This window comes from Salmo salar, chromosome ssa09, assembly GCF_905237065.1.
Source record: "Salmo salar chromosome ssa09, Ssal_v3.1, whole genome shotgun sequence".
Classification (NCBI taxonomy): Eukaryota; Metazoa; Chordata; class Actinopteri; order Salmoniformes; family Salmonidae; genus Salmo; species Salmo salar.
This window is the reverse complement of record NC_059450.1, coordinates 28,076,808-28,103,200: the sequence shown is the minus strand read 5'-3', so window position 1 is coordinate 28,103,200 and position 26,393 is coordinate 28,076,808. Positions and strand designations below refer to the sequence as shown.

General features: G+C 42.0%; 1 protein-coding gene across 4 annotated transcripts in view; it reads left to right on the top strand.

Annotated features, from left to right (window-relative positions):
- The first annotated feature begins 20,163 nt into the window (after positions 1–20,163).
- LOC106611108 (homeobox protein Meis2) overlaps positions 20,164–26,393 on the top strand; it is a 120,399-nt gene continuing 114,169 nt past the window's right edge. Inside the window, exons 1-6 of one of the 4 annotated variants that reach the window (XM_045723555.1) lie at positions 20,164–21,472; positions 21,995–22,227; positions 23,010–23,151; positions 23,527–23,577; positions 24,256–24,306; positions 24,905–25,054. In XM_045723555.1, the coding sequence (XP_045579511.1) occupies positions 21,461–21,472; positions 21,995–22,227; positions 23,010–23,151; positions 23,527–23,577; positions 24,256–24,306; positions 24,905–25,054 (639 nt within the window). In that variant the 5' untranslated portion in view covers positions 20,164–21,460. The other 3 variants (XM_045723554.1, XM_045723557.1, XM_045723556.1) reach the window with 3 other exon arrangements.

Sequence of the window (26,393 nt, the reverse complement as noted above, 5' to 3'; positions counted from 1 at the left end):
CATTCTAACAATTAATCAGCTGCATGTGTTAGACAGTGATGGCTGACCCGGCGCCGCAGTGACAAAATTATTATTCATCCCATGTTTGGGACCAGGGATCCAGAGTCCCCCTCGCCGCCACCCCCTCCTAATACGCCTCAGAGGCACCCTGATGGAACCCCGTCATTTATTCTGTCTCTCTCCCTGTCAGCCGTCAACCTGTCTTCTGCCAGAAAATGAACATTATCTGTGCTCCAGAGACGTTTAACACCAGGGCTAAGGCTTATGAATGTAGGTTATAGACAGGCAGAAATATAAGACTGTGATAATGTTCTTGCCACCATCGCAGATCCGCCACCCCCCCCTTCTTCCTCCATCTCCCCATCTGCCCCTCCCCATCCGCTCACATAGCGAAGCCTCATGACGAGCGGCATATGTGGAGATAAAACATGGGTGGAAAATTAAAAATAAACACATGTTTGATTGCTCTTTGTTCTGCAAATTATTGTATATCTTCATGATGAAATGGAGCATTTTCAAACAAACATTTTCTCTCTCTTTTTCCCCTTCTCATAGCTCAGCATCTGTCAGGAACAGGTTGACGAGTCATCTTTATTGCGGAAATTACCTGGAATTGATTCGGAATAAAAGTCACATGCAATTAGAGATGGTGTCAAACCACAGTAGAGGGGTTGTGGGTTTACTAAGTGTCTGGCTCCACCCAAAATATTGATTGAGATAATTCGCAATACATCAGATGGTCTCATGACAATATAGCGCTTTGACCATACATGGATGATCCATGTACCATTGGTCCTTCAGACCATAATATTCATGGTGCATGGTATTTAGACTTGACATACTGTCACGGCTGTCAGAATGATCAGACCAAAATGCAGCGTGTTCGTAGTTCCACATATTTTATTTAACGCGAAACTGAAATGCAATACACTAATACTTGAAACACAAAAACAACAAACCGTGACGCAGAGAGAAAACACACTACTCAAAATATAATCACCCACAAACACAGGTGGGACAAACATCAACATAAATATGACCTCCAATTAGAGGTAACGAGGATCAGCTGCCTCCAATTGGAGATCAACCCAAACAACACCAACATAGAAATACAAAACTAGAAACTGAACATAGAAATACAAAACATAGACAAACACCCCCTGTCACGCCCTGACCTACTCTACCATAGAAAATAACAACTTACTATGGTCAGGACGTGACAGTACCCCTCCCCCAAAGGTGCGGACTCCGACCGCACCTAAAAAAAAAATAACCCCCCACAACAACCCCCCCCCCACAACAAACCCCCCCCAACAACAAAACACAAAGGGAGGGTAGGGTGGGCGACTAATGTCTATGGCGGCTCATACGCAGTACCCAGAACCTTCTTATCCAGCGCCTCCCCCCATGGAGGCGGCTCGGGTTCGGGGCGTAACCCCCACTCCACCCACTGATCCCTCTGCTTCTTTACCACCTGACCGTGGATCGTCGTCGAAAGAACCGGACTGTAGATCATTGCTAGAGGTTCTGGGCTGTAGGCCGCCGCTGGAGGCTCTGGGCTGCAGGCCGCCGCTGGAGGTTCTGGGCTGCAGACGGCTGCTGGAGGCTCCGGACTGAGGAGCGTCGCTGGAGGCTCCGGACTGAGGAGCGTCGCTGGAGGCTCCGGACTGAGGAGCGTCGCTGGAGGCTCCGGACTGAGGAGCGTCGCTGGAGGCTCCGGACTGAGGAGCGTCACTGGAGGCCTGATGCGTGGGGCTGGCATAGGAGGCGCCAGACTATTAACATGCACCTCAGGGCGAGTGCGGGGAGCAGGAACAGGACACCCCGGACTGGGCAGGCGCACTGGAGGCCTGATGCGTGGGCCTGGCATAGGAGGCGCCAGACTAGTAACACGCACCTCAGGGCAAGTGCGAGGAGGAGGCACAGGACGTACTGGGCTTTGGAGGCGCACTGGAGGTCTGGAGCTTAGGGCTGGCACACCCCGTCCTGGCTGGATGGTTATTTGAGCCCAGCAAGGGCGGAGCGCTGGCACAGGACGAACTGGGCTGTGCTGGTGAACGGGGGGTACCGTGCGTAGAGCAGGCGCAGGATAACCTGGGCCGTAGAGACGCACTGGAGACCAGATACGCTGAGCCGGCGAACTTCTTCCTGGCTGACGGCCAACTCTAGCACGGCAACGGTGAGGAGCTTGTACCGAGCGCACCGGGCTGTGAGTGCGCATGGGCGACACAGTGCGCATCACCGCATACCACGGTGCTTGTTCAGTCACTCACTCCCCACGGTAAGCACGGGGAGTTGGCTCAGGTCTTAAAACCGCCTTCGCCAATCTACCTGTGTGCCCCCCCCAAAATGTTTTTTGGCGCTGCCTCTCGGGCCTCCGTTGTTGCCTTGCCTGTTGATCTCGTCACTGTACCTCCCTCGCTGCTTCCACCTGTTCCCATGGGAGGCGATCCCTTCCGGCCTGGATCTCCTCCCACGTCCAGGATCCTTTTCCATCCAGGATGTCCTCCCATGTCCAGTCCATCGGCCCACGCTGCTTGGTCCTTTGGTGGTGGGTGATTCTGTCACGGCTGTTCGAAGGAGCGGACCAAAATGCAGCGTGTTCGTAGTTCCACATATTTTATTTAACGTGAAACTGAAATGCAATACACTAATACTTGAAACACAAAAACAACAAACCGTGACGCAGAGAGAAAACACACTACTCAAAATATAATCACCCACAAACACAGCTGGGACAAACATCAACATAAATATGACCTCCAATTAGAGGTAACGAGGATCAGCTGCCTCCAATTGGAGATCAACCCAAACAACACCAACATAGAAATACAAAACTAGAAACTGAACATAGAAATACAAAACATAGACAAACACCCCCTGTCACACCCTGACCTACTCTACCATAGAAAATAACAACTTACTATGGTCAGGACGTGACACATACTCCCACAGACCATGCATTCTCCCACAAAATATACCCTTTCTGCTTATCTATTCACATTGCTCTCCTCTTTCCCTCATCATATCCGTTTCATATCACTAATAACTGAATAATATCTCCATTTCTTCTGCTCTGTTGTTCTCTAACTACCCCTCCCTATTCTCCCTCTCTCCATATGGTCAGCTGGTCACCTGTCCCCCGCTCATGAACTTGGTCATTAGTTCCCCCATAAAGCCACGGTCTTAAAGCTTACTTGTCTGGAACAGGTATGGCCATCCAGGCCTCTGCTGACTGCCCAATATGCTCCATGTTATTCTAGGATCATTTACGCTAGCTAAGCCCGGGCAATGACATCCGTTTTGCTGAAGCTCATTGGCTTAGTGAGGTCTCATCGCTTCGACAATGAGATACCAGGGCATAATTGAGAAGAAGATTGTTAGGGCTAGTTGGATCATTGGTCAGAATTCTCTAGATAATGGTGCATACTTTATTGAGATGAAAAGTTCAAATAAAATGAGTATGTTGTAAGATGTAAGGAGCAATATGCCTATTACAGTTTTATGTTATGGGAATTAAGCCTCTAAATATGAGAGGGGTTTGCTGACAAATAGTAGCATTAACTACATCCACATAACATAGAATCAGTCTACAGTCTCTGGATGTATGTAGACACTTTAATGGTACAATGATGTATGGCTGAAAGTAACTTTTAATGCACCGAGCTACAAGCAGTTTATGCAAGGGTCTAAAGCAGATTTTCCGTGCCGTTGGCTTAGTTGTTTGAAAGTATGTTTAAAACATTGCCTATTTTCATGTAGCATTAATAAGACATTCACAAATGGCCTTTAGTTGTGGCCAATCTCTCATCGTTAACAGGACTCTCCTGAAACATACACCAGTGCTGAAACGGATGCAAGCCAACAGCTGAGGCAGGGGCTGAACTGTGTGCATCCCCACACTGGCCCCTTGTGCTCCAGGCCAGCTAGCATTCACACTCACTCACCGTAACTTCATCAGGGCTTAGATACCTTTCATCATGCAGTGCCAATGCTGTGCTGGCACAATTAACTTAGAGGTGATGTTTACTTCCTTCTTTTCATGAGCAGAAATAAACCACTCTCTAGATAGACTACATCACCTTCCCCATGGGAGGTAGCTCATCCTGTGAGAGATGGGTGTCTTTGAGGAGGTTACGTCACACAGCTGTCGTAACTGAGCAAAGCACCTGGAGGGAAGACATGTTGTCAGAGCACATTAATCATGGCCCACCATCAGAAACAGATTCCCTTCATAAGCAATTTCACTCATTAGAGTCATGGCGCTCATCGGTGCTACCACCAATGAGACAGGGAGAGGGTGTAAGGGAAATTGAGGGCAAGAGTGGGAGAAAGGGAGAGAGCAAATGGCAGGGAAGGAAGGTTCCGCTTAGTTGAGGGATAGGAGAGTGTGGGATGACAGCTTGTACACAAGTCTGTAAACAAGAAATTACAGAGGTACGAATTAATCAAGACTCCTGGTTTCCACAAACCCCTATGTTCCCACAAAACACTATGTCCCCACTAACCCCCATATCCCCACAAACAGTGTCCCCACTAACCCCCATGTCCCCTCAAAACACAATGTCCCCACTAACCCCCATGTCCCCACAAAACACAGTGTCCCCACTGACCCCCATGTCCCCACAAAACACAGTGTCCCCACTAACCCACATGTCCCCACAAAACAGTGTCCCCACTAACCCTCATGTCCCCACAAAACACAGTGTCCCCACTAACCCCCATGTCCCCACAAAACACAATGTCCCCACTAATCCCCATGTCCCCATAAAACCCGTGAGCTCAACTTTTCCAGCTATCTCTAATTTGATTCCTCCGGATTCCCGATGAGTAGACATAACATTCACAGGCCTAGGTTGGTTTCTTAAAGACATAAACTCCCCTCTCCATCTCTCCAGTCCCTCTGAAGTCAGGCGTAGTGATAAGTGGCTTCCCATAGAGCCTGACATGCCGTCAATTAATCATGGACTGGGTCAGGAACCTTTTTTTTTAAGCTGACCCAAGACTAACTAAGATCTATTAATACAAGCTAGATGGATCTTTTGTATAAATCTAAGAATAAATACATACACATTATTATTTTAGAGGCAAATCTGCATTTGGGTGATGTAAGAGGATTTTGTATGCAGAGTAGAATTGCCTGTCTGAGATCCCCACTGACATAGTGGTATTTTTACACACAGCTCCAATTCCCATAGATCCTCTTCCAACAGTACGTCTGAAATGGTTGAACCCCTTCATAATCCCCTATCCAGTCACAGTCATTACTCTGTTCGGGCTCCAGCAGGCATCCAAGGTCTCACTCTGTTACTTCTCTTGAAGCGGAGCCAACAACCACATGACTTAATAAATGGTGACAAACATAAGTCAGCACTCTCATCAGTAGCATCCCTTGGCAATGGGAACAGGGGGAAGGCCACAAACATGAACCATGTAGGTTCAGCAGGGGAGGGAGGGATGGGGGGATGGGGGGAGGAGAGAGAGACTATCGACCTCATACAACCCATTTTATTTCTATGATATAGCCCTTCCCTTATTCAATTGACCTAACCTGTCTATAGCCAAATAAAGTGTTATACACTGTCTACGATTACGCTGCCTTTCAGCCTCAGCTCTCTCTATTCTTTCCCTTAGGCTGCTATGTAGGGGTTTGCCTGTTTGACCATGTAGCCTTCCATGTTTTCCTAGAAAAACTTTGTTAAAGAGGGGGTCACCCCATCTTCATCCTCCCACTAGGCTAGCACCATGACAGTCAGACAACTCCATTCAGGCTACAATCCAACACCAAACTGAAGTCTGAAGCTTTGATCAGTAATGGTGACATTACCTCTGTATTATGTAGGCTATTGTACATGTGATTATTTGGAGATGATGTAGTAAAGATTTTGAGATGAGACAGGTCTGTATTTGTCAGTCGCGCTAATGGTCCATCTCTCTATCACCTACTTGGAGGCAAAACGTCAAAGTTCAATCAGGGATTCCAATAAACTGACCTGTGATTTAATGACTAATTCATTGTCTCCTTTATTACCTTCATTGGCATAAAGCGGATGAATAACTGTAGCAAGGTTAAAAACAGTACCACTGTGCTTTTCCTTCCTCTGTTATCAATCATTCTTTGGATTCATAGGAGAGCAGCGGAAATTGGGAGAAAATGAGTAATCCGCTTGATGGATTGCAGCGTAGGTAAGAGTATTTCCTTAAGATATGTGTGCTTCTTGGTAGTAGAATGAGATAAAGTGGATAGGTAGCAGCGTATGAATGGTTATTTCATGTGTTAGTGGGGGAAATAAGTCATACACCAACAACAAAAAAGAATGATTATTTGTATTAAAAAAGCATAACCATACTGTATCTCAACAACTCCCACTTGGTTGCAAGAGAAAAACAAAAACCTCAAACACAAATTCTACCAAACCAGAAAAAAGAGCTGGAAAAGAAGATCAAAATGTCATGTCACTTTTTTTAACTTGTTGTTTGACAGATTCTATACTTCTTCCCTCCATACCTTCCTATTCAGAAATTCCACGGAGAGACAGAGATGAGTTAGCAAACAGAGGCAGGATGAGACAGAGATGAGCTAGCAAACAGAGGCAGGATGAGACAGAGATGAGCTAGCAAACAGAGGCAGGATGAGACAGAGATGAGCTAGCAAACAGAGGCAGGATGAGACAGAGATGAGCTAGCAAACAGAGGCAGGATGAGACAGAGATGAGCTAGCAAACAGAGGCAGGATGAGACAGAGATGAGCTAGCAAACAGAGGCAGGATGAGACAGAGATGAGCTAGCAAACAGAGGCAGGATGAGACAGAGATGAGCTAGCAAACAGAGGCAGGATGAGACAGAGATGAGCTAGCAAACAGAGGCAGGATGAGACAGAGATGAGCTAGCAAACAGAGGCAGGATGAGACAGAGATGAGCTAGCAAACAGAGGCAGGATGAGACAGAGATGAGTTAGCAAACAGATGCAGGATGAGACAGAGATGAGCTAGCAAACAGAGGCAGGATGAGACAGTGATGAGCTAGCAAACAGAGGCAGGATGAGACAGAGATGAGCTAGCAAACAGAGGCAGGATGAGACAGAGATGAGTTAGCAAACAGAGGCAGGATGAGACAGAGATGAGCTAGCAGACAGAGGCAGGATGAGACAGAGATGAGCTAGCAAACAGAGGCAGGATGAGACAGAGATGAGCTAGCAGACAGAGGCAGGATGAGACAGAGATGAGCTAGCAAACAGAGGCAGGATGAGACAGAGATGAGCTAGCAAACAGAGGCAGGATGAGACAGAGATGAGCTAGCAAACAGAGGCAGGATGAGACAGAGATGAGCTAGCAAACAGAGGCAGGATGAGACAGAGATGAGCTAGCAAACAGAGGCAGGATGAGACAGAGATGAGCTAGCAAACAGAGGCAGGATGAGACAGAGATGAGCTAGCAAACAGAGGCAGGATGAGACAGAGATGAGCTAGCAAACAGAGGCAGGATGAGACAGAGATGAGCTAGCAAACAGAGGCAGGATGAGACAGAGATGAGCTAGCAAACAGAGGCAGGATGAGACAGAGATGAGTTAGCAAACAGAGGCAGGATGAGACAGAGATGAGCTAGCAAACAGGCAGGATGAGACAGAGATGAGTTAGCAAACAGAGGCAGGATGAGACAGAGATGAGCTAGCAGACAGAGGCAGGATGAGACAGAGATGAGCTAGCAAACAGAGGCAGGATGAGACAGAGATGAGTTAGCAAACAGAGGCAGGATGAGACAGAGACGAGCTAGCAAACAGAGGCAGGATGAGACAGAGATGAGCTAGCAAACAGAGGCAGGATGAGACAGAGATGAGCTAGCAAACAGAGGCAGGATGAGACAGAGATGAGCTAGCAAACAGAGGCAGGATGAGACAGAGATGAGCTAGCAAACAGAGGCAGGATGAGACAGAGATGAGTTAGCAAACAGAGGCAGGATGAGACAGAGATGAGTTAGCAAACAGAGGCAGGATGAGACAGAGATGAGCTAGCAAACAGAGGCAGGATGAGACAGCGATGAGCTAGCAAACAGAGGCAGGATGAGACAGAGATGAGCTAGCAAACAGAGGCAGGATGAGACAGAGATGAGCTAGCAAACAGAGGCAGGATGAGACAGAGATGAGCTAGCAAACAGAGGCAGGATGAGACAGAGATGAGCTAGCAAACAGAGGCAGGATGAGACAGAGATGAGCTAGCAAACAGAGGCAGGATGAGACAGAGATGAGCTAGCAAACAGAGGCAGGATGAGACAGAGATGAGCTAGCAAACAGAGGCAGGATGAGACAGAGATGAGCTAGCAAACAGAGGCAGGATGAGACAGAGATGAGCTAGCAAACAGGCAGGATGAGACAGAGATGAGCTAGCAAACAGAGGCAGGATGAGACAGAGATGAGCTAGCAGACAGAGGCAGGATGAGACAGAGATGAGCTAGCAAACAGAGGCAGGATGAGACAGAGATGAGCTAGCAAACAGAGGCAGGATGAGACAGAGACGAGCTAGCAAACAGAGGCAGGATGAGACAGAGATGAGCTAGCAAACAGAGGCAGGATGAGACAGAGATGAGCTAGCAAACAGAGGCAGGATGAGACAGAGATGAGCTAGCAAACAGAGGCAGGATGAGACAGAGATGAGCTAGCAAACAGAGGCAGGATGAGACAGAGATGAGCTAGCAAACAGAGGCAGGATGAGACAGAGATGAGCTAGCAAAAAGAGGCAGGATGAGACAGAGATGAGCTAGCAAACAGAGGCAGGATGATGCGAAGGAGCGATGGAGCGAAGGAGAGAGAGATATGGGGCATCCAAGGCAGCATGGCTTGTTTGTTTACCATTCCTTATTCCTATCACACATGTCTGGACTGCATCTCTGGGCTCTTTCCTGTCTTGGCACAGTCATTTCTGACAATGTTAATGATTTACAGTAAAACCCTCTTCATAGGATGATTTGTGACATGTAAGATTGCTGGGAAGGGGCTGGAAATAGGCGAGGACTAGGCAGGATTCTGTGGGGAGAGTTTGGGAGCCGGGGACGCCTTGAAGATATAGCAATTCATTATATTTAAGACAAGTGTGACAGCCTACTTCAAGGAGGCTGTACCCATACATATCGAGGGGGTGTTTTTTTGTGTATGTGGTGGCCAAAGTGGGGAGTGGGGTAGGCAAGTACAAAGGAATGCCTGCCTGTTTTTGGAGATGACATAGAGCTAGGAAGCAGAGAGATGGAGGGAGGAGGCTGGGAAATAATGGGTAATGGAAGGGTTTAGCCTGAGGCTATATGACTGCTCTGCCTACTGCTGTATAACTAGTATATTTATAATTCAAATACATACCTTTAATAATTAACCACCAGTGAATATTAAAGGAGAAGAACGTGCAACCAGGATATCATGTTCAGATATAGTTAGGGATTTTTTTTTTTATGCAGCGAGGAACAAAGAATATAGCTGTGTTACCAAAGTTGCCTACTATTTTGGGGCATTTCATATACCCTAGGACTGGGTGGTTTACAACCCAAAATGTTGATTCTACAGTTTCCCATGGTCTGAATTGAGAGTCTGTGAACAGCCAAGACAATTTTGGTGTTTTTTACATTTCTGTCACTAAGATGTAATCCAATAAGTGGAGTATTTTGATAAATTAGTTGTGTATTTTCACAGAAGACATTAGGTCATTGGTGTTTTTTCAAAAGCATATTCCTCTATCCTGGGCATTGGTCCATGAATCGCCATGACGGGAACTCCCTGGAAACGTACGTTAAGTAACACAAGCTATTCTCAAACATTCTTAATGGTTGTCAGGTTGACACGTTGTCAAACCACTCCTCAACTGTCTCATTGGAAAATTAAGCTAATGTGATTGTTGCTCCAATTTCACTCTTTTCTCCATTTACCTTGAAGCTATGTCATGCAGCATTCATCTAAGTCCATATGAGGATAGTCACGATGTTGGGCAGATAAAATTCTGATGTCCAAATAGAAAGTCATGATGGCCATGGCACATGAAGGAATTACTTAAAATGTTATATTAAGTTGACCTTACAGTATGTAGTTACTCTGTATGCAACTACTTATTAGTAACATGTAACATTGCATGCTGTTAACAAATACATTGTAATTCAATGTAACTACAATATACTTACCAAACCTCATGTACAGTATATTGTGACTGAACTGCCTTTGAGGGAAAGATCCCAAAGCGACCATCTGTTTTGTACACAAGCAGTATAGAAACATGTTATGCTAACACTAGAGCACAACAAAAATGAATACATTTGCATATTCTTATTAAGAAGTGGGTTTTGCCTTTGTGAAGGGCCTCATCTTTGATTCCCTTCTTTGATGTATCTCATGCATATTGACGATCCACTGGAAATAAAGTTGGTTAACCATAGCATGGTCTCAATTTGCCCTATTCATTTTTTCCTGGGTTAATTAGTAAGTGAGAAAATGGAAAATGATCTCATTCACACTAATAGATTACAATATTACCACTTGGTAATGATAGGATGAACATGGAATCCTCATTCCACTGAGGGAATTGGTAATAGATACAATACTCAGGCATATAATGGGGATGCTAAGAGACTAAACCAGCTAGCTAGGGGAATTCTTCATTCAATTTCACTCACATAATACGTCCTTTTGAGACGATTTGATCTTTTACATAATGGCATGAGTATCTTTGCTTTTGACTCGTGTCAATAGAAGAGACACAAATATCTAGTTCCTTTATGACAAAGCTACAACATAATGTGCAACCATAAGGGAAAATTGAGCTGATATCAGTATGTTAGTCATAATTCTACTCACATTCCATCATTCTCCCATACTGTCACTATATAACTTACAATATGTAACGTTTAAATGAAAACCCTTGAACATCCATCGGCATTCCCCTCAACTTCATCTCCCTGCACTCACAATCACGCCTAAAATAATCTCAATGGAGAGAGTCAATAGTTAAATGTGCATTCAATTACATTTGATCTCCATTTGAAAAATGGAATATTTCCTTATGTATTACATTATCTGCTGTGCTCGCTCTCGGGCTTATGGAGGATTATAGCACTGGGAAATGAGAGACGTGTATGAAATCAGAATAGAAATGTTCAATTACTCATTTATGTATCATTTTACTTCCTGTAACTTCATATTTTATGGAATAACTTTTAACTAACTGACTCAAAGGGAATAAAACTGAATATTGGGCTTCTATAATGTACCATTTACAAGAATATATTGAAAAGAGAAGTACTCTTTGCCGTTACTTTTCTGTTTTGTAGCTACTCCAAATTCTCAAATCACCATCACATTGAGGTTTACGTATTCAGGACATGAACACTATTTCAGTAGAACCTACGGTTAAAGACAGCCTCAATGTTCTTCTTACATGTCAAAACTCTGGTCTTACTAGTCCTCACTGGTGGCCCCACTCGAGTTCCATCTCCTTGTGACAATCTGTCATGAGTCTAGCCACAGGCCCCAGAGCTGCTCAGAGGAGCAGGGCAGGAGGAATGCGGTCAGACACAGTTCACCTGGAAACTTACAGAGAGCATTAAGACAAGTGTGAAAGTACATCAATCTCTATTGGGTGGCAGGTAGCTTAGCAGTTAAGAGCGTTGGGATCCCCGAGCTGACTAGGTGAGAAAAAGAGAATAAAAATGATTCCAATGTGCCCTTGAGCAAGGCACTTCAACCTAATTGCTCCTGCAAGTCGCTCTGAATAAGAGCGTCTGCTAACTGACTAAAAATAATACAAAGTACTCAAATGTACTGTGACCTATAAACCTTCTACAAATAAAACTTATTGTTAACATATTGTTATTTATCTTCTTTCTCTTTTGCACCCCAGTATCTCTACTTGCACATCATCATCTGCACATCTATCACTCCAGTGTTAATGCTAAATTGTAATTATTTTGCCTCTATGGCCTTTTTATTGCCTTACCTCCCTACTCTTCTACATTTGCACACACTGTACATAGATTTGTTCTATTGTGTTATTGACTGTACGTTTGTTTATGTGTAACACTGTGTTGTTGTTTTTGTCGCACTGCTTTGCTTTATCTTGGCCAGGTCACAGTTGTAAATGAGAACTTGTTCTCAACTGGCCTACCTGGTTAAATAAAGGTGAAATAAAATAAAAATAATTAAATTAAAAAACAAGCCATGCAAGTTTGTTTTTAAGAGAAAAGTGTCATTTCGTGCACAATTGCGTTGTGACGCTGTAGTTAATATTTGTTGGGGCCTGCGTTATTCACACGCTAATATAACCACAATATGAATTGATGAAAAAGAAATGTATTCGTTTCCAGTGTGTGTACGAGTGTGTATATCTGCCCTAGAATACTTGTCAAGTGTGTATACACACGCCGTATTCTCCCATCCGCTTAGAATGGCTGCATGTTCTGTGAGGCCAAGAAGATATTATTACATTTCAATTTCATTCCAAATGGCCAGGAGCTGGAGGAGATATAGTGAACTTGTCTTTATTCCCTCCATTTTGGGTTCTTCAGGCTTATCACACGGCAATTTGTGAGAAATGGCTTTCCCCTCCTTGTTCATCTTCAAGCTCATCAAATAAAATATAAGATTCATATGTTAAACATTGAAGTATTACACTTCTTTACTGTACTTAATAATTAATGGACCCAGCCTATTGCTCTATGAATATTTACATGTAAAGTATCCCTAGGAGTCCTCAGTAAGCCAGAGGGAGGGAAGTGTGTGTGTTTGTAGTATTAAACACTCAAACATTCTTTCAGACCCTGTTTCGCCTGCAACCATGGAACACACCCACTAAACCATTGCAAGTATTTTATTTGTTGTTTCACAATGTAACCCATTCAACTTCCGTTTAGACGTGGCAAGTCAAATTACAGGTACTCTGGTTGAACGCAGTTCTGAAATCCCAGGACACTGCTTGTCTAGTTGTAAGTCGACGGGAGAAGAAAAGATTCCTCTCTGATTTAATTTCCTCAGCATTTACATTCATCATTGAATTTACCTACCACTCATTTTGTGGTTCTTGAGGTTTCTTGAAAGATGTGGGCAAATCACGGTGTCAGATGTGCACAAACTTAGGTAATACCATGAGATATATGTAATGTAATGTAACGGAGACTAACAATGCTGGAATGTCTTGTTGCTCTTTTCCCTTGTTGTTGCAGTCAATTCCCTTCCTAAACACGTAACGACTCTGAAGAGGGCATTACAACATGAAACCTGTGTTTGTCTGTTTTACTTGTATCCTTCACAACATTCAATTGAAACATTAAGAATATAGCCCATAAATATCGCTCTGTAATAGAGGACATCCGTACAATCATTTACCTACTTGCTCTTCTTTGAATATAATTTAGTTATCAAAAACCAAGGTACCAGTAAATCATATATTTATATGGGTATAACATTGCATGTGATGAGATCCCATAGAATGTTGTGTGACACCCTGGCATGTACAGATACAGCAGTCGTTGATTGCCTAGAAGGCACTGCTTCACCACAACAAGCAGACTCACTGGTGAGATTGACAACCTTTGACCTTTGAGTTGACTCATGGAGTAGTAAACCAGAAGTGTAATCAGAAACATATAGAATATCTATTGGTAAGGTTGCTCTCACAGTCACCCTGAGGATACATAGGTGTTGAATATGGACGTCTAGAACGTGTGGTACAGGCTATACTATTCTATAATAGGTGAACTCCAGCATGTTTGGTTGCAGTGATATTTATCTAAAGAATTGGTGTCTGACTGTTGTCAGTGCCTCTCCTCTCGGCAGGTCCCTTTACTGTTCAGATCTCCTCTCTGTCTCCTATGTGGATAAGTGGCTGGCTGCAAAGGCAACGCTGGTCTTTGATATTTCACTCCTCATTTGAATCAGCGGTCGCTTTATTTGACAATGTGTGGTAATTACCTGGGTACCTTGTTTGATCATGTGAACTCCTGCAGAACTGAGGGGGGTTTGGAGAGGGTGGGGAGGGGATAGAGGGGATAGAGGGGGAAAACACAACACAGAGACAGGAAGGAGCAGGAAGAAAACAAAATAGTAACAAACATGCCATCTGCATTTGTTTACCAGCATCTTTAATTTTTTTCTTTTTCTCTTACAATCATCTGAGATGTCATGGATGAGATGTGATTTAAGTTAACGGAGACTGGTTGATTGGTGTGTGTTTTTAAATGTACGCCAGCCGGTGTTTGCAATCTCGAGGGCTCGTGTGAGTATCAATGAGGTCAGTCACTGAGGGTTTCCAACAGAAATGTGACCTGGGAACTGTAAATCATATGAAATAAACAGGACGCTCACTGCATTCAGAGTAGTCAGAGACTGAGAGACCAAACTCTTGGATTCATATGACCTTTCACTAGTTACATCATGAAACCTCTTGGGTTTCTTAATAGCTGTTTTGTCAACTTCAGCTTGTCATCGGGTGAGCAGAACTGTCAATAGTTTGTTTCAATTTATTTTATTACAAAACTATACCTTTAAAGCTGGAATCCTTAGTTGCTACATCCATTGATGGACATATAAATCAATTATATATACCCATTGATTCTTGAAGAATATGTATATATGAATATAGTAGTGGATACATTTATCCAGGCCCATCCCTCAGCTTTTTACCAAAATAAAGGTGAGAGCCCCATTTGTTATTGTTTCAATTAAGGATTCAAGCTTTAATCAAGTCTAACAAGGCTGTGCTTGACTGTAGGATCTTTATATCTACTAGGCTTATGTGAAATAACGCAAAACAGAAAACATGAAATGTCATCACACATATTTAATGCTTTAAGGACTATTACAAATACACACACAGATACCTCGAATGTTGAGCTTGCCATAGTAAACTTTATTATCACAGCATAGGGCACTTGACTTTTACACACATGGGGAGAGTAAACGATAATGGCACAGGTGACTCAACTGGAGATACAGCGTTTAACATTTATCCAAGAATGTTATTACAGATTTTCGAGTTAACAAATATGAAAACTTTGCTAACATCGACTTTTTACGCATAGGCTTCATTACATGGATGTCTTAAGCAGCTTTAAATCCATACTGCGGTTTTCGTGCAGTGTCTGGAGCTTGAGTTAAGATAGGCCTATAGTTATCTGTTTTGTTGGATGTGTGTCTGACAAACATTCCGAGTGTTAACGCTGCATGGGTAATTATGAATCTTAACACGTCTGCCATCAACACTGGCATAAAAGCATCTCCAATTGTCCAGAGGGCAACTCAACGCATTCTATTTGCGTTCTTGATTATTCTGTCCGATTTCACTCAATTCCGAGGCATAATGCAACCATGAAAAGACTTAACACTTATATTTTTTCCCCTCTGTATTGGACAAACAACTCAAGGGTGGAATTTATGTTAAGCTTAAAGTGGAGAGGGGAATTAAGACAATTTAATAACGGCTTAAATAGACGGGGTAGTGTCTTTGGTGCCTAAAGCCATATTTCCCTTTGATCAGCTAGGGAGGGTGACTTTATTGGACATGTTTCTATTTCCAAATCCGCATAACAGCCAACGATGCGTCTTTCCTATAATGTAGGCCTAGATAAGGAAGGGAGCGTTTGATGTGTAATAAAAGGTGGGTCCTACTGCCTCTTTAAGCCCCTTAAGTCTGAGAAATGATGAGCGACAGAGGCACCGAGAGAGGGTCACCGCTATTAACTTATCGGTTTCTCGGGCTCCACTTAAACTTCTCTCTATTACATGTCGTAATGTGGGGAGATGGGCACTATACGTGTCCACCTAGTCAATCCCAAAATAACTGATAGTCTAGCTACACATTTCTTTATATATGCTCAGCCAGTTCGATATGAAGGAGACAAAGGATTAGGCTATAGTTACGCTAGTCTTTCACACCCAGTGTTTCAGGATAAACAAACAATACAAGGTAATTACAGTAGCATTTGATGCATATGACTGTAGTCCTTGCCACAGTCACTAATCTCGCCATGCCTGGCTGAAACCGTGCTTCCGCCGGGGAGGGACGGCAGCGCTACCTAGCCTACCTCTGTGTAAAAAGTATGATAGCCTATAATTTGCAAGGGAACCTGAGTGTCCTTATGAGAAATTGTGGTTGGTTTGGAAATTCGTTTTGGATATATCAAACCAGTATTACGACTAAACATAATCTCATTTGTATTGACCTTGGGGGATTGTATTATATATAATGGAATTGATAGTGGCGCTACATGAATATGTTTGGACGATATCGACGGGGATTAAATAATACATTGCAGAGACATTCTAAAAGATCTTTATTTTCAGAAATATGACAGTAATTCAAACGGGTTTATGGCAAAATAAATCAAGCATATTTGTATGATTTCTGATAAGAGTGAAACTGTGTCTTTGTTATTCATTTTATTTGACAACATTACACGAACAACGGATTGCAACAGTAATAATAACAGCCAAATAAATAGCCTAATAATAATCATCATCGTCATCATTTCACATTAACGTGCATTCAACATATTTTCCCCTGATAAAACTAAATTGAATTTCAAGTATTTCATCAGAGTTTCATGTGCCATTTTTTTATTACAGCAGTTATCTATTGGGGGGAGCTTTCGTGTACAGAAAAAAACACCTTTGTGTAATTGCATTGAGCGGATGAATGGCCTCTGTACCAGTAAATTCATTTACATTAATTGAGCCAGAAACCATAACTAATGATGGTCCCAACTGTCACTGTGTTTCTCGTCAATTTAATGGTAATCTTAAAACGAATGGTACAATGTTGGTTACCTTTATTTTGATCTTACCCATTGCCCTGCGTGGTACATATTTCACTCATAAAAATTGTTCTGTGGGATACAAATTATGCTCAAAATATTTATTAAATATAGGGCCTACGTAAGGCATTCCAAACAAAAGTCTCTCCTCACAAAATATATTTTTCAAATAGGCCAATTTTCAACTGTAAAATACCTTCAATTGCAATTCAAACTTATGGGCTTATGGTTTATATATCAAATTAATTCGTTATGATCAAATTTGCAGCGCATATTTTTGGTTGTCACGAAAATGTGTATTTCATAAAGATGACCTATTTTGAAATCATTTGTAATAGTGTCGCGCTTCAACATTTGGTGTTTGTTCAATCCGCCAGATGTCACTAGAGGGCTGCATATTTTATGCATTAGGCATGCTAAGTGTCTTTGAGACCGATCCCACAGATTTTCAAGGGAGAAAGCCACAGTTACATTCTGCCTACCCCCCCCCTCCATCTATCTATCTATCTCACCCTCCTCGGACACCAGACTCTGAGAATCCATAGAGTGGAAAATGCGGCTTTGGAGCCGAAGAATTTACAGTTAGTCGCGAAACTTTTACAAGTATTTGAGTTGCTCTCCACTTTCTGGGTCCCTAGTCACATTTCACGTGGGGTCAGAAAGAGTTCAGCCTGGTGAGGTAATGCCATAAATGCTGTAACATTTACAAGGCCACGTATAAACAAAGCTAACTTCACTGTAGATCATGTAGCCTAAACATTGAGGTAAGCAAAACGATACAAATTAATAGTTAGTTAATAACTAGATTATAATTATGCAATAAATTATTGATATTCTCTGAACATCAATTGAACACTAGCCTACTATAAAACGTAAGAAAATAACCATAAATCAAATACCCTAATGCAATTCAAAATTGTCTTTGTATTGACCTTAAGGCTACTGAAAGAGATTAGGGAACAGTTGTTGGTTTTCTGGCCCCTTCAGAAAAGTCTATGATCTACTCTTATCTGTGGTCTTTCTATACATTATCTTTTCCTATTTGCATAATCTCAAATACTAAGGAGGGCCAACTCAGAACAAAGTTACAAACAAGATTAGGCCGATTTTATTTGTTCCTGTGGTTAAGCAGCGATTATTTCTTCAGAAGTATTTAAGGTCACTAAAGGGATTTAAACCCCGATTCGTATCAGTGACCTTTTTGAAGGAATTGAATCAACAAAACATTTCTCCATATTTAGCAACAAGGCTAGGCTACCGGGCTTCTTTAGAGGAAGCCATGGCGTAGGGGAGAGGATGGCCGCTTCGAGAGTGAAGATTGGTGTCTGTTTTGAAATGGGAGTTTTGGGGTTACTTTGTTACAGTGGTGCACTTTTAGGATGTGACACGGAGTGGATCTTTAGCCTCGTCTCAGTAGTGTTTTCCTTGAAATGGATCCGCTGCCCCCTAATGAATCCAAACGCAGCTGGCCATGTCCTACACCGACACCGAGAGCTTTAACCCTAACTGACCTCAATTTGACACCACCAGATGAAATGTTACCGCCTGTTAATGCCATCTTCTGCAGAGGCGAGGGATCCGCATGTTGACGGAGTTAAGAGAATACTTGAACACTGATTTTTTTCATATGTATGAGTCCTCAAGTCTGAAAAATCACTCAATGGGAAATCCACTTATTGGAAATATAATGCAAAGCATAATGGGTAGGCCTACTTGGGCATGATATGGGACACTTGAAACGTCTAAGTTTGCAAACACTTGGTTTCCAAAACCATGAGAACAGGTTTGAGGTATCCTATATTTAATCTAGGCTATGTTCTATGTTTTATAAGGTTAATGTAATGGTATAATTAAATATTAATTAGCAGCCTATTAAGTATAAGGATTGAAATACAATATACAGGACGAACATTAAGTGTATAAAAGTTGCCATTACTAAACTATAATGTCTCACTGACATGATTCTGATTTATTTGATGTAATTCTGATTTATGTTAGATTTTAATGCTGATAGATAGAGGCTATATTTAGGATTTACCATTGCATTAAATTGTAATGAATAGCATGTCTTTAGGTTGTACAAAGAACTTTAAGTAAAATATCTCAAATAAACTTTTGAAATGCACTCCTAAACATTCAAAATATGGTGTTATATGAATTGAAAAGATATAACATTTAAATGCTCAAAAAGTTAAGGTGCATTTTGAAAGAGCAAGGCTATTACGCATAATCACTACAGCAATTTTCACAAGCTCTTCGAATGTTTACACCCCCCCCTTAGGCCAAAATACATATGTAGATTCTAAAATATTATTATTTTTTAACTTTGTATACGATTTTGACCGTATAACGTGAATAGGTAGCACGTTTTATTTATCGAACGCTTGAAAATGTGACTTTCCTGTTTTGGATAGCTGTACTGCGACTGAATCATTATACACATTTACAGCAGCCCTAATACTACAGCTACTTTAAATAGCCTGGCTTTCTGACATTCCACAACTGCACTGTTGGAGAACCTTCCGTTTTTCGAGTTATAACAAAGGACATATGATTCACTTACCGTGTTTGTCCGGGAGGGAAAGGCAAGCGTTAGTGTGTACAAGTCATAGTGCACGATAGCATTATAAGCAGTAGATCTAATATCAAAAGAACACTCTTCAAAAGCTCACGCAGCCAGCCACTGGTCCTGTTAACAGAATATAGCAGCGGTCAGAGGTATTTGGAGAAGCTGCCATGCCGCTCTGCGCCTAACACTATAGTTCCTTCTCGGGCTATTGCACGTTGAAATGTCCACACAGTCGTTTGTCAACCCTGCAGTCCTACTTTTTCTTGTAGGGCTTCCCACCCCCTTATGCCAACAAACATAATTGTTGTGACGGTGCTTCATTTATTACATATTTTTAATTGCTATTTATATTGTCAACCCAAGCAACCGTATGGCGCATTTGTTGGGAGTTTATTGACCATAGAGCTGAATCCAACCCACTAGCTCATCCAACCTGTGAATGGTTCATTTCAACAACCAAAAATGTCACTGAGCCTGAAAACATATCAATATAACGACGATGCTATCTACGTAACAGTGTATATTATCATGGATGGAGGTAAATATTAAAAGGGATAGGTGGCCTGTTTCGGTTTTGTGCGTAAAAAAGCTCGGGCTCAGTGAAGAAGGGCTAGCCTCGGTGCAATCGATGGCCGGAGCGTTGCTCCTCCTCCAAACTTCAAACTGCACATGATTGATGATATTGTGGAGCTTTGATAATTGACTACTCTGAGGTAAGGCACGGATTTTTATCGTGAGAGGGGATTGGACGAAAGAAACATACAACATTACTTTCTCTACAAAAGCTTTTTTTCTATTTGGAAAAGTTCATTCTGGGTTGAGGGTGCGTCATATCGTTTAATTTGCTCATCAGCCTCGTTCACAATTAGCTGTACGATTGGAAGGTATTCCCGATATATATCATATTAGGCACACCGACTATACCCACAACACAACATAACAAGTAAGCGTCATGCTCATAAATGAAACTCAAAACGCATCCGATATATTTACAGTGACGTTAGGCCTATATATGATTTGATTAGAGATAAGGTTTGATGGCTTGATGGGTTCTTAGTTTAAAATATTTTGGAGAGAAAACTAAGCACGAGTGATGATAACTTGTTTTATGTATAACGGGTGCGAAGTGCCACGCGTATTTCTTTCAGCCTATTTGCAGTAGTGAAAACTAGAACAAGTTAACGTTTGTCATCCGCCTTAACTCGGGCTTTTCGTACTCTTATTACAGAGCGTTATAGGTCCGCGTTGGCATGTATAGTAAAACGCTATTTCGGATCTGAATACATCGCAGATTAACACAAATATTACGCTTTTTGTACTTTTCTTTTTGCATTTCTCTTATCGGCGAATGGAATTGGTTGGGAGTGTAGAAGCTGTGTTGTTTGGCTCCCCCCGAGTTGAAGCCGTCCTTGTGCATACTCTGCATGTCACAGGATTTGGTCTCTCCTCTCTTTCTGTAGCTGCTGTAGGACTGGCTATGTCCACCGCTACTTCCGGGTTCCGTCATTTCAGTCTCCCGCCGATCAGCGCAGCAAACTGACTCTGTTCTATAAGCAAGCTAGCAGCCAACCTGCCAACACTCGCTGACACTCACTCATCTCAGACCGCGAGATAGACTAAATACCTACGGGGAAAGGAAAGATCTGAATTGCAATCTCTTAATTTCTTTTTATTTTTACAGTAATAATAAAACAAGATAGCGATCCGGAGGCACAAAGTGGACGCGGACTTGCTGGATGAAAACGGGCTAAAAAGATTCACCCTCTCTTGAACATCATCACCAAACATCATTCATTCATTACCTTGACAACCCCTGGCTTTGATTGACAGTTGGAGTGGCAAAAAGCCATGAGACACGACAGTTTAGTTACATGCAGGTTGTTGATGGGCCGATTGTAACCTTCAGGTGCTGCTTTAATTTTTTTTTTGGGGGGGGAGAGGAAAACAAGAAAAATTGCACAACTCCTGATGCTTCTGCTTGTACTCTACCACATTGGAGAATAGGAGAATTTGCTAAGAAAAGTTGGTTGAAAAAGGAATCGTACCAGTAAATCACTTTGTAACCGGACTGGGATATTAAATATACGACACATCCAGGAGTTTATTGGAGAGCAGCCTGATGGCGCAAAGGGTAGGTTTTAAATCTCCAACACTAACCTATACAAATCCACTAGGAGGGCCTCCATATCGATATCCTCTTGTCAGTGGCGGCTACTTTACAAAGCATTCATATCTAAGCCGTTTTATTTGACATTTTTGCTGTAGCCTACCTTTACTCTTCAAGCGGAGTGAAAGCCTCAGTTTAACCAACGGTCTCCGCGGCATTTGTGGAGCAGTTTTTTAAAGGGACTCCTAAGTAATTCTGTGTTTTGCCAAAGTAACCCATCTTCGGGGATTCAGAACTAGAATGTTTTTGGTAATTACAAACCTTATCAATGTATTCACACTATAGTTTAGCCATGGCGAGTGCCATGTCAAAGCAACAGGAATGGCACAAGGATTAGGCTACTTTTTCCAATGCTGGTGTAGTTTCACTATATCGCTTTGACTATAGCCAACTATGACTTCAATGTTGCCTTGTAACTATATGTACATTTTGGGCACATTTACGCGTGGGTTTCTATCCTCTGACTTTGTTGTTGTTTTATTCCAGTACGATGAGCTGGCCCATTATGGTGGGATGGACGGAGTCGGGCTCCCGGCGTCTATGTACGGAGACCCGCATGCTCCACGGCCGCTACCCCAAGTCCATCACTTGAACCATGGACCACCGATCCATGCCAGCCAGCACTACGGTGCTCATGCACCCCATCCTAGCGTTATGCCCAACAGCATGGGTTCCGCTGTCAACGATGTTTTAAAGAGGGATAAAGATCAAATTTATGGGTAGGTGGACTATAATTACATACCTTATTATTCATCTATTTTAGGCTTTCAGGGTGATTTGACTTATGGACGTTTTACTTGTTGCAAAAGTTAACTTAGAGTATATGCATTAGCAAGTTTAGTTTAGACAATTTCAAGCATTATTTTGTGTTTGGAAAAAGTATTGTCAAAACCTAGAGGTTTAAGAGTATCAGCAATCAGATATTATCATACCTTATATTTTAAAAATATTATGGATAACCATTATAGTACAATTAAAACTAAACCTTTATTAAATACAAGGATGCATCTTATTGGCACATTGTAACACGGACTTGAACACACTGCAACTTTATTGTTATGGCTACTTGTAAACAGTTGAAAGGTCCGAGTTTATTTTTGGTATAATCCCCAAAACATTATAAAAGCCATTACTAATGAATGCTTTAGTGTCTGTGCGTAAAGTACATTGGAAAAATGTAAGACAAACACATATGGTGTAACTTGTAAACAATGTATTTTGCCATCAATGTGCACATAGCTTATTCATAAGTTGTTTACAAAGTAGACTACTTTATGAATGAATTTGGAGAAGTAAAATACATTTCAAAAAGTGATCTCAGTCAAAACCTTGGAAAGTATGTTCTATATTCCTGACAAATTCTTCACTGTTTGCACTCCTAGCATCTTTAGTTTTACGCTAAACTTTAGCTTGCTGTGTAGCCGTGTGATTAGCTTGTGTTAAGCCTGTGTGGAGGCGCTGGATGCCGGGTTGTGCTCAGGCTCTGTTTCCCCTCTTACAGTCACCCATTATTCCCGCTGCTCGCGCTGGTTTTTGAGAAGTGCGAGCTGGCGACGTGCACTCCGAGGGAGCCAGGGGTAGCAGGCGGCGATGTCTGCTCCTCCGACTCCTTCAACGAGGACATCGCAGTCTTTGCCAAACAGGTCATTTTTTAAAATATATTTACTAAAAACCTAATAGGATTTTCCAAGTGCTTATGGCACACGTATCTACTTGTTAACTTTTTACACATTTCACTTTTGGGAGTTTAAAAGTTAAAGTTGAACGTTTGAAAATAAAAGTGTGTTATAGGCTGTACATAGTCGAAGTTAACGCGTGAATTCACTAGTGATATTGAGTTATTCATGTTTACACCGTATGCAATTCAAATATAATATCACTTTGAATTATGTTTTATTTATTATACAATAGCCTATTATTGCACTAAATCAAATATATATTTTTAGAATGGATTCATGACTAAATGCCCTCGACGCCTGTAAGAAGTAATTAATCCCCCATCTTTGGTGTTATTGTAGGTCCGAGCAGAAAAACCTTTATTTTCATCAAATCCAGAGTTGGACAATTTGGTAAGCACTATGCAGGACCACCATTTGCCGTTCAATTCCCTTCCTGGTGTAACTGTTACTTAGCTTGTTTTGTGGACTTAAACTATGCTCTTGTGTTCTCGGCATCGCAAAGTAAATATGTGAGGATTTGATGCAAAAGCACAACACAGATGTTAGATAGGTTTCTATGAAGTGAACAAGGGGAAGCTCTGAGGGGTTTCGAGTGGCACAGCATTACTTACGGTGCCTACAGGAGGCGGAGAGGGAAGCCTGTGATTAGGCGAAAAAGTGCTGGGACTGTCGCTGGGCGAATCCTGCTCCAATGCACCATGGCCACTCATTGGGAGCGATGTGGCTGTTTCTGCCGCTGTCATAGTTCAGTCGCTGCCTATGTAGCTACAGAAATTGGCTCGGTTCACCAAATGTGTCTTGCCTAATGCAGTTGTTAGATAATCCTACATTTGTATTTTCCAAATCTTAAATCAATAGCCCATCCAATTTCACCCACCTCGATAAGTGTGGGAAGCTTAACTTTGTTTTGCTCGAGAACCCTATAGCACAAACTTCAAGAAAGTCCATGTGTTTTTGTTATATGAAGTGAAAATAACATGATGTGTAGCATTTTGCTTACCATTATACTTTCATAATTTTATCACACCAAAAATGTAGATTTTTATTCTTGTTTATTCCTGTTTTCAGATGATACAAGCCATACAAGTATTACGATTTCACCTTTTAGAATTAGAAAAGGTAAAGATTTTTACAATTCATATTTTTATTGTGTGATTATAGTATTTGAGAGGTGATCAGCATTAGATTATGCATGCATGTGGCCCGGTATAACTCGTATGGTAGGCTAGCCTAGTTTGTTGCACAAATGTAAAATGTTGACAGTATTGGAATTTAGAGGAAAATGAGTTAATATTGCATGAGATGTAACACGTTAACCTGAGACAAATATTCATATTTAAAAATGTAAATAATATAATGTTTAATTGTCACACAGAGACTCATAATATAGGTCAGAGTGATTGGATTGAATTCACACTCTTGGGCCTATAAATACACTGACCATATTGATAATGCTTTGTCGTTGTTGTTATGCTAATATCACAGATTTGAAGTCTGGAGATTTGGCCTCAACTGGTATCTGTCGAGTTCACACATGGTGTTTATTCTTTGCCGTTCAACTTGTTGCTCTAGTAGTCTCAAGAGAATAATAGGCGCTGCAACAATTTCACTATTGTTTCCTTGCATTGGCCGATAATGCCCTTAATAGTAGTTAGGGCCTATTATTGGACTGCCTGCGTGTCCCCATCCTGAAAAACCGTATTTCTTCTTGGTCTAGGTGCACGAGCTCTGCGACAATTTTTGCCACCGGTACATCAGTTGTTTGAAAGGAAAAATGCCAATAGATCTAGTTATTGACGAGCGGGATGGCAGCTCGAAGTCAGACCACGAAGAGCTCTCAGGATCTTCGACCAACCTAGCCGATCACGTAAGTAATACAACATTTTCTATCTTTATAATAGTTTATCAGAAAGTTCTGAAGGCCTGTTACAGCGTCGGCGTTGTATGTGAATGAGCGTTGTTTGTTGGTGGTGATATTGAAGTAGACATTTTTGTTGTTAGAAGTTGTTTCAAATGTGTTTTACCTACGGTATAATTCGTTGGTTATTTTACATGGTGTGAACTGTCATTATCGTCTCCGTTTGGTCTGTGTTGTCGCCCATGTTGACCTCAGCAGTAGGCCTGCAGCAAATGCATTTGGGAAATCGATATTTTTAGGTCAAAAGTCAGTTGTGATACAATGCAGTGAGTTATTGTTTTAGTCTTTTGATTAGGGGCATTCTTGTGTGTATAGTAACTGGTTGTTTGTGCGTGTGTGTGCGAGCGCGCGCCAGCGTCTCTCTCTCTCTCTCTCTCTCTCTCTCTCTCTCTCTCTGTGTGTGAGGGAGCGCGCGCTCGTGTGAGTGTGTGTTTGTGTGATAGAGAGCGTGTGTGACAGAGGGAGAGTGTGTTTGTGCTATGGGGTTTGCCTAGTCTTTGTATATGGCCGCCGTGCACATCGTGGATTGTTGGACATTGAATGTGAAAGGGATTATCTCTTGCTCATAACTACAATAGAATAGCACGTTTTTGGAGTGGCCTAATGTTAAAAAGACAAGAGCATAATTTCTGAAGACAATATTAGAGACGATAATGATTTGTAGCGTGCGTAACAAAGCTGTCGGATTTGGATGCAGAAAGGAGAAAGTCATATTCAGTGGGATACCTTATGGGCTACCATCAATGTCAAATTCATAATTTGGTATTATAGGCCTACCTCACGATTTGGTAGTGTAGCAATGACGTTACTTGCAGTTGATGTTAATGTGTTTAATTGTTTCTTATTGATCGCCCTGTGGTTTTGCAGTGTCCCCCCCCCCCCCCCCAATTCAATTATATGCACATGAAGTACAGTGCCTTTACATTTGAAGATCGATCTGGTGCCTTAAACATGGCTTTTTCGTGTAATAAACGGAATGCTGCATTGCATCGGTGTACTGTAAAGGCCTAATGTACAGTTGATAATTCATTATTGATTTCATATCTGGGATCTGGTCTAATATCCGTATTAAATAGGTTGTAGGGATGACGTGTTGGTGAATTCGGGGTGTGTATATTGCGACAGAGTGACTGACTGGTTAATATCTGAGCAGCACGAGCTCAAGCCTATTAGGAATGAAAGCAGATTTAAGTGTTATGCAAAGTCACTGAGCTGCATCTGTCTAGCTATAATAGAGGCTTATTCCCTTTGAATAGCCGCGGCGTTGTCCCGAGTTGGATAGTCAAGA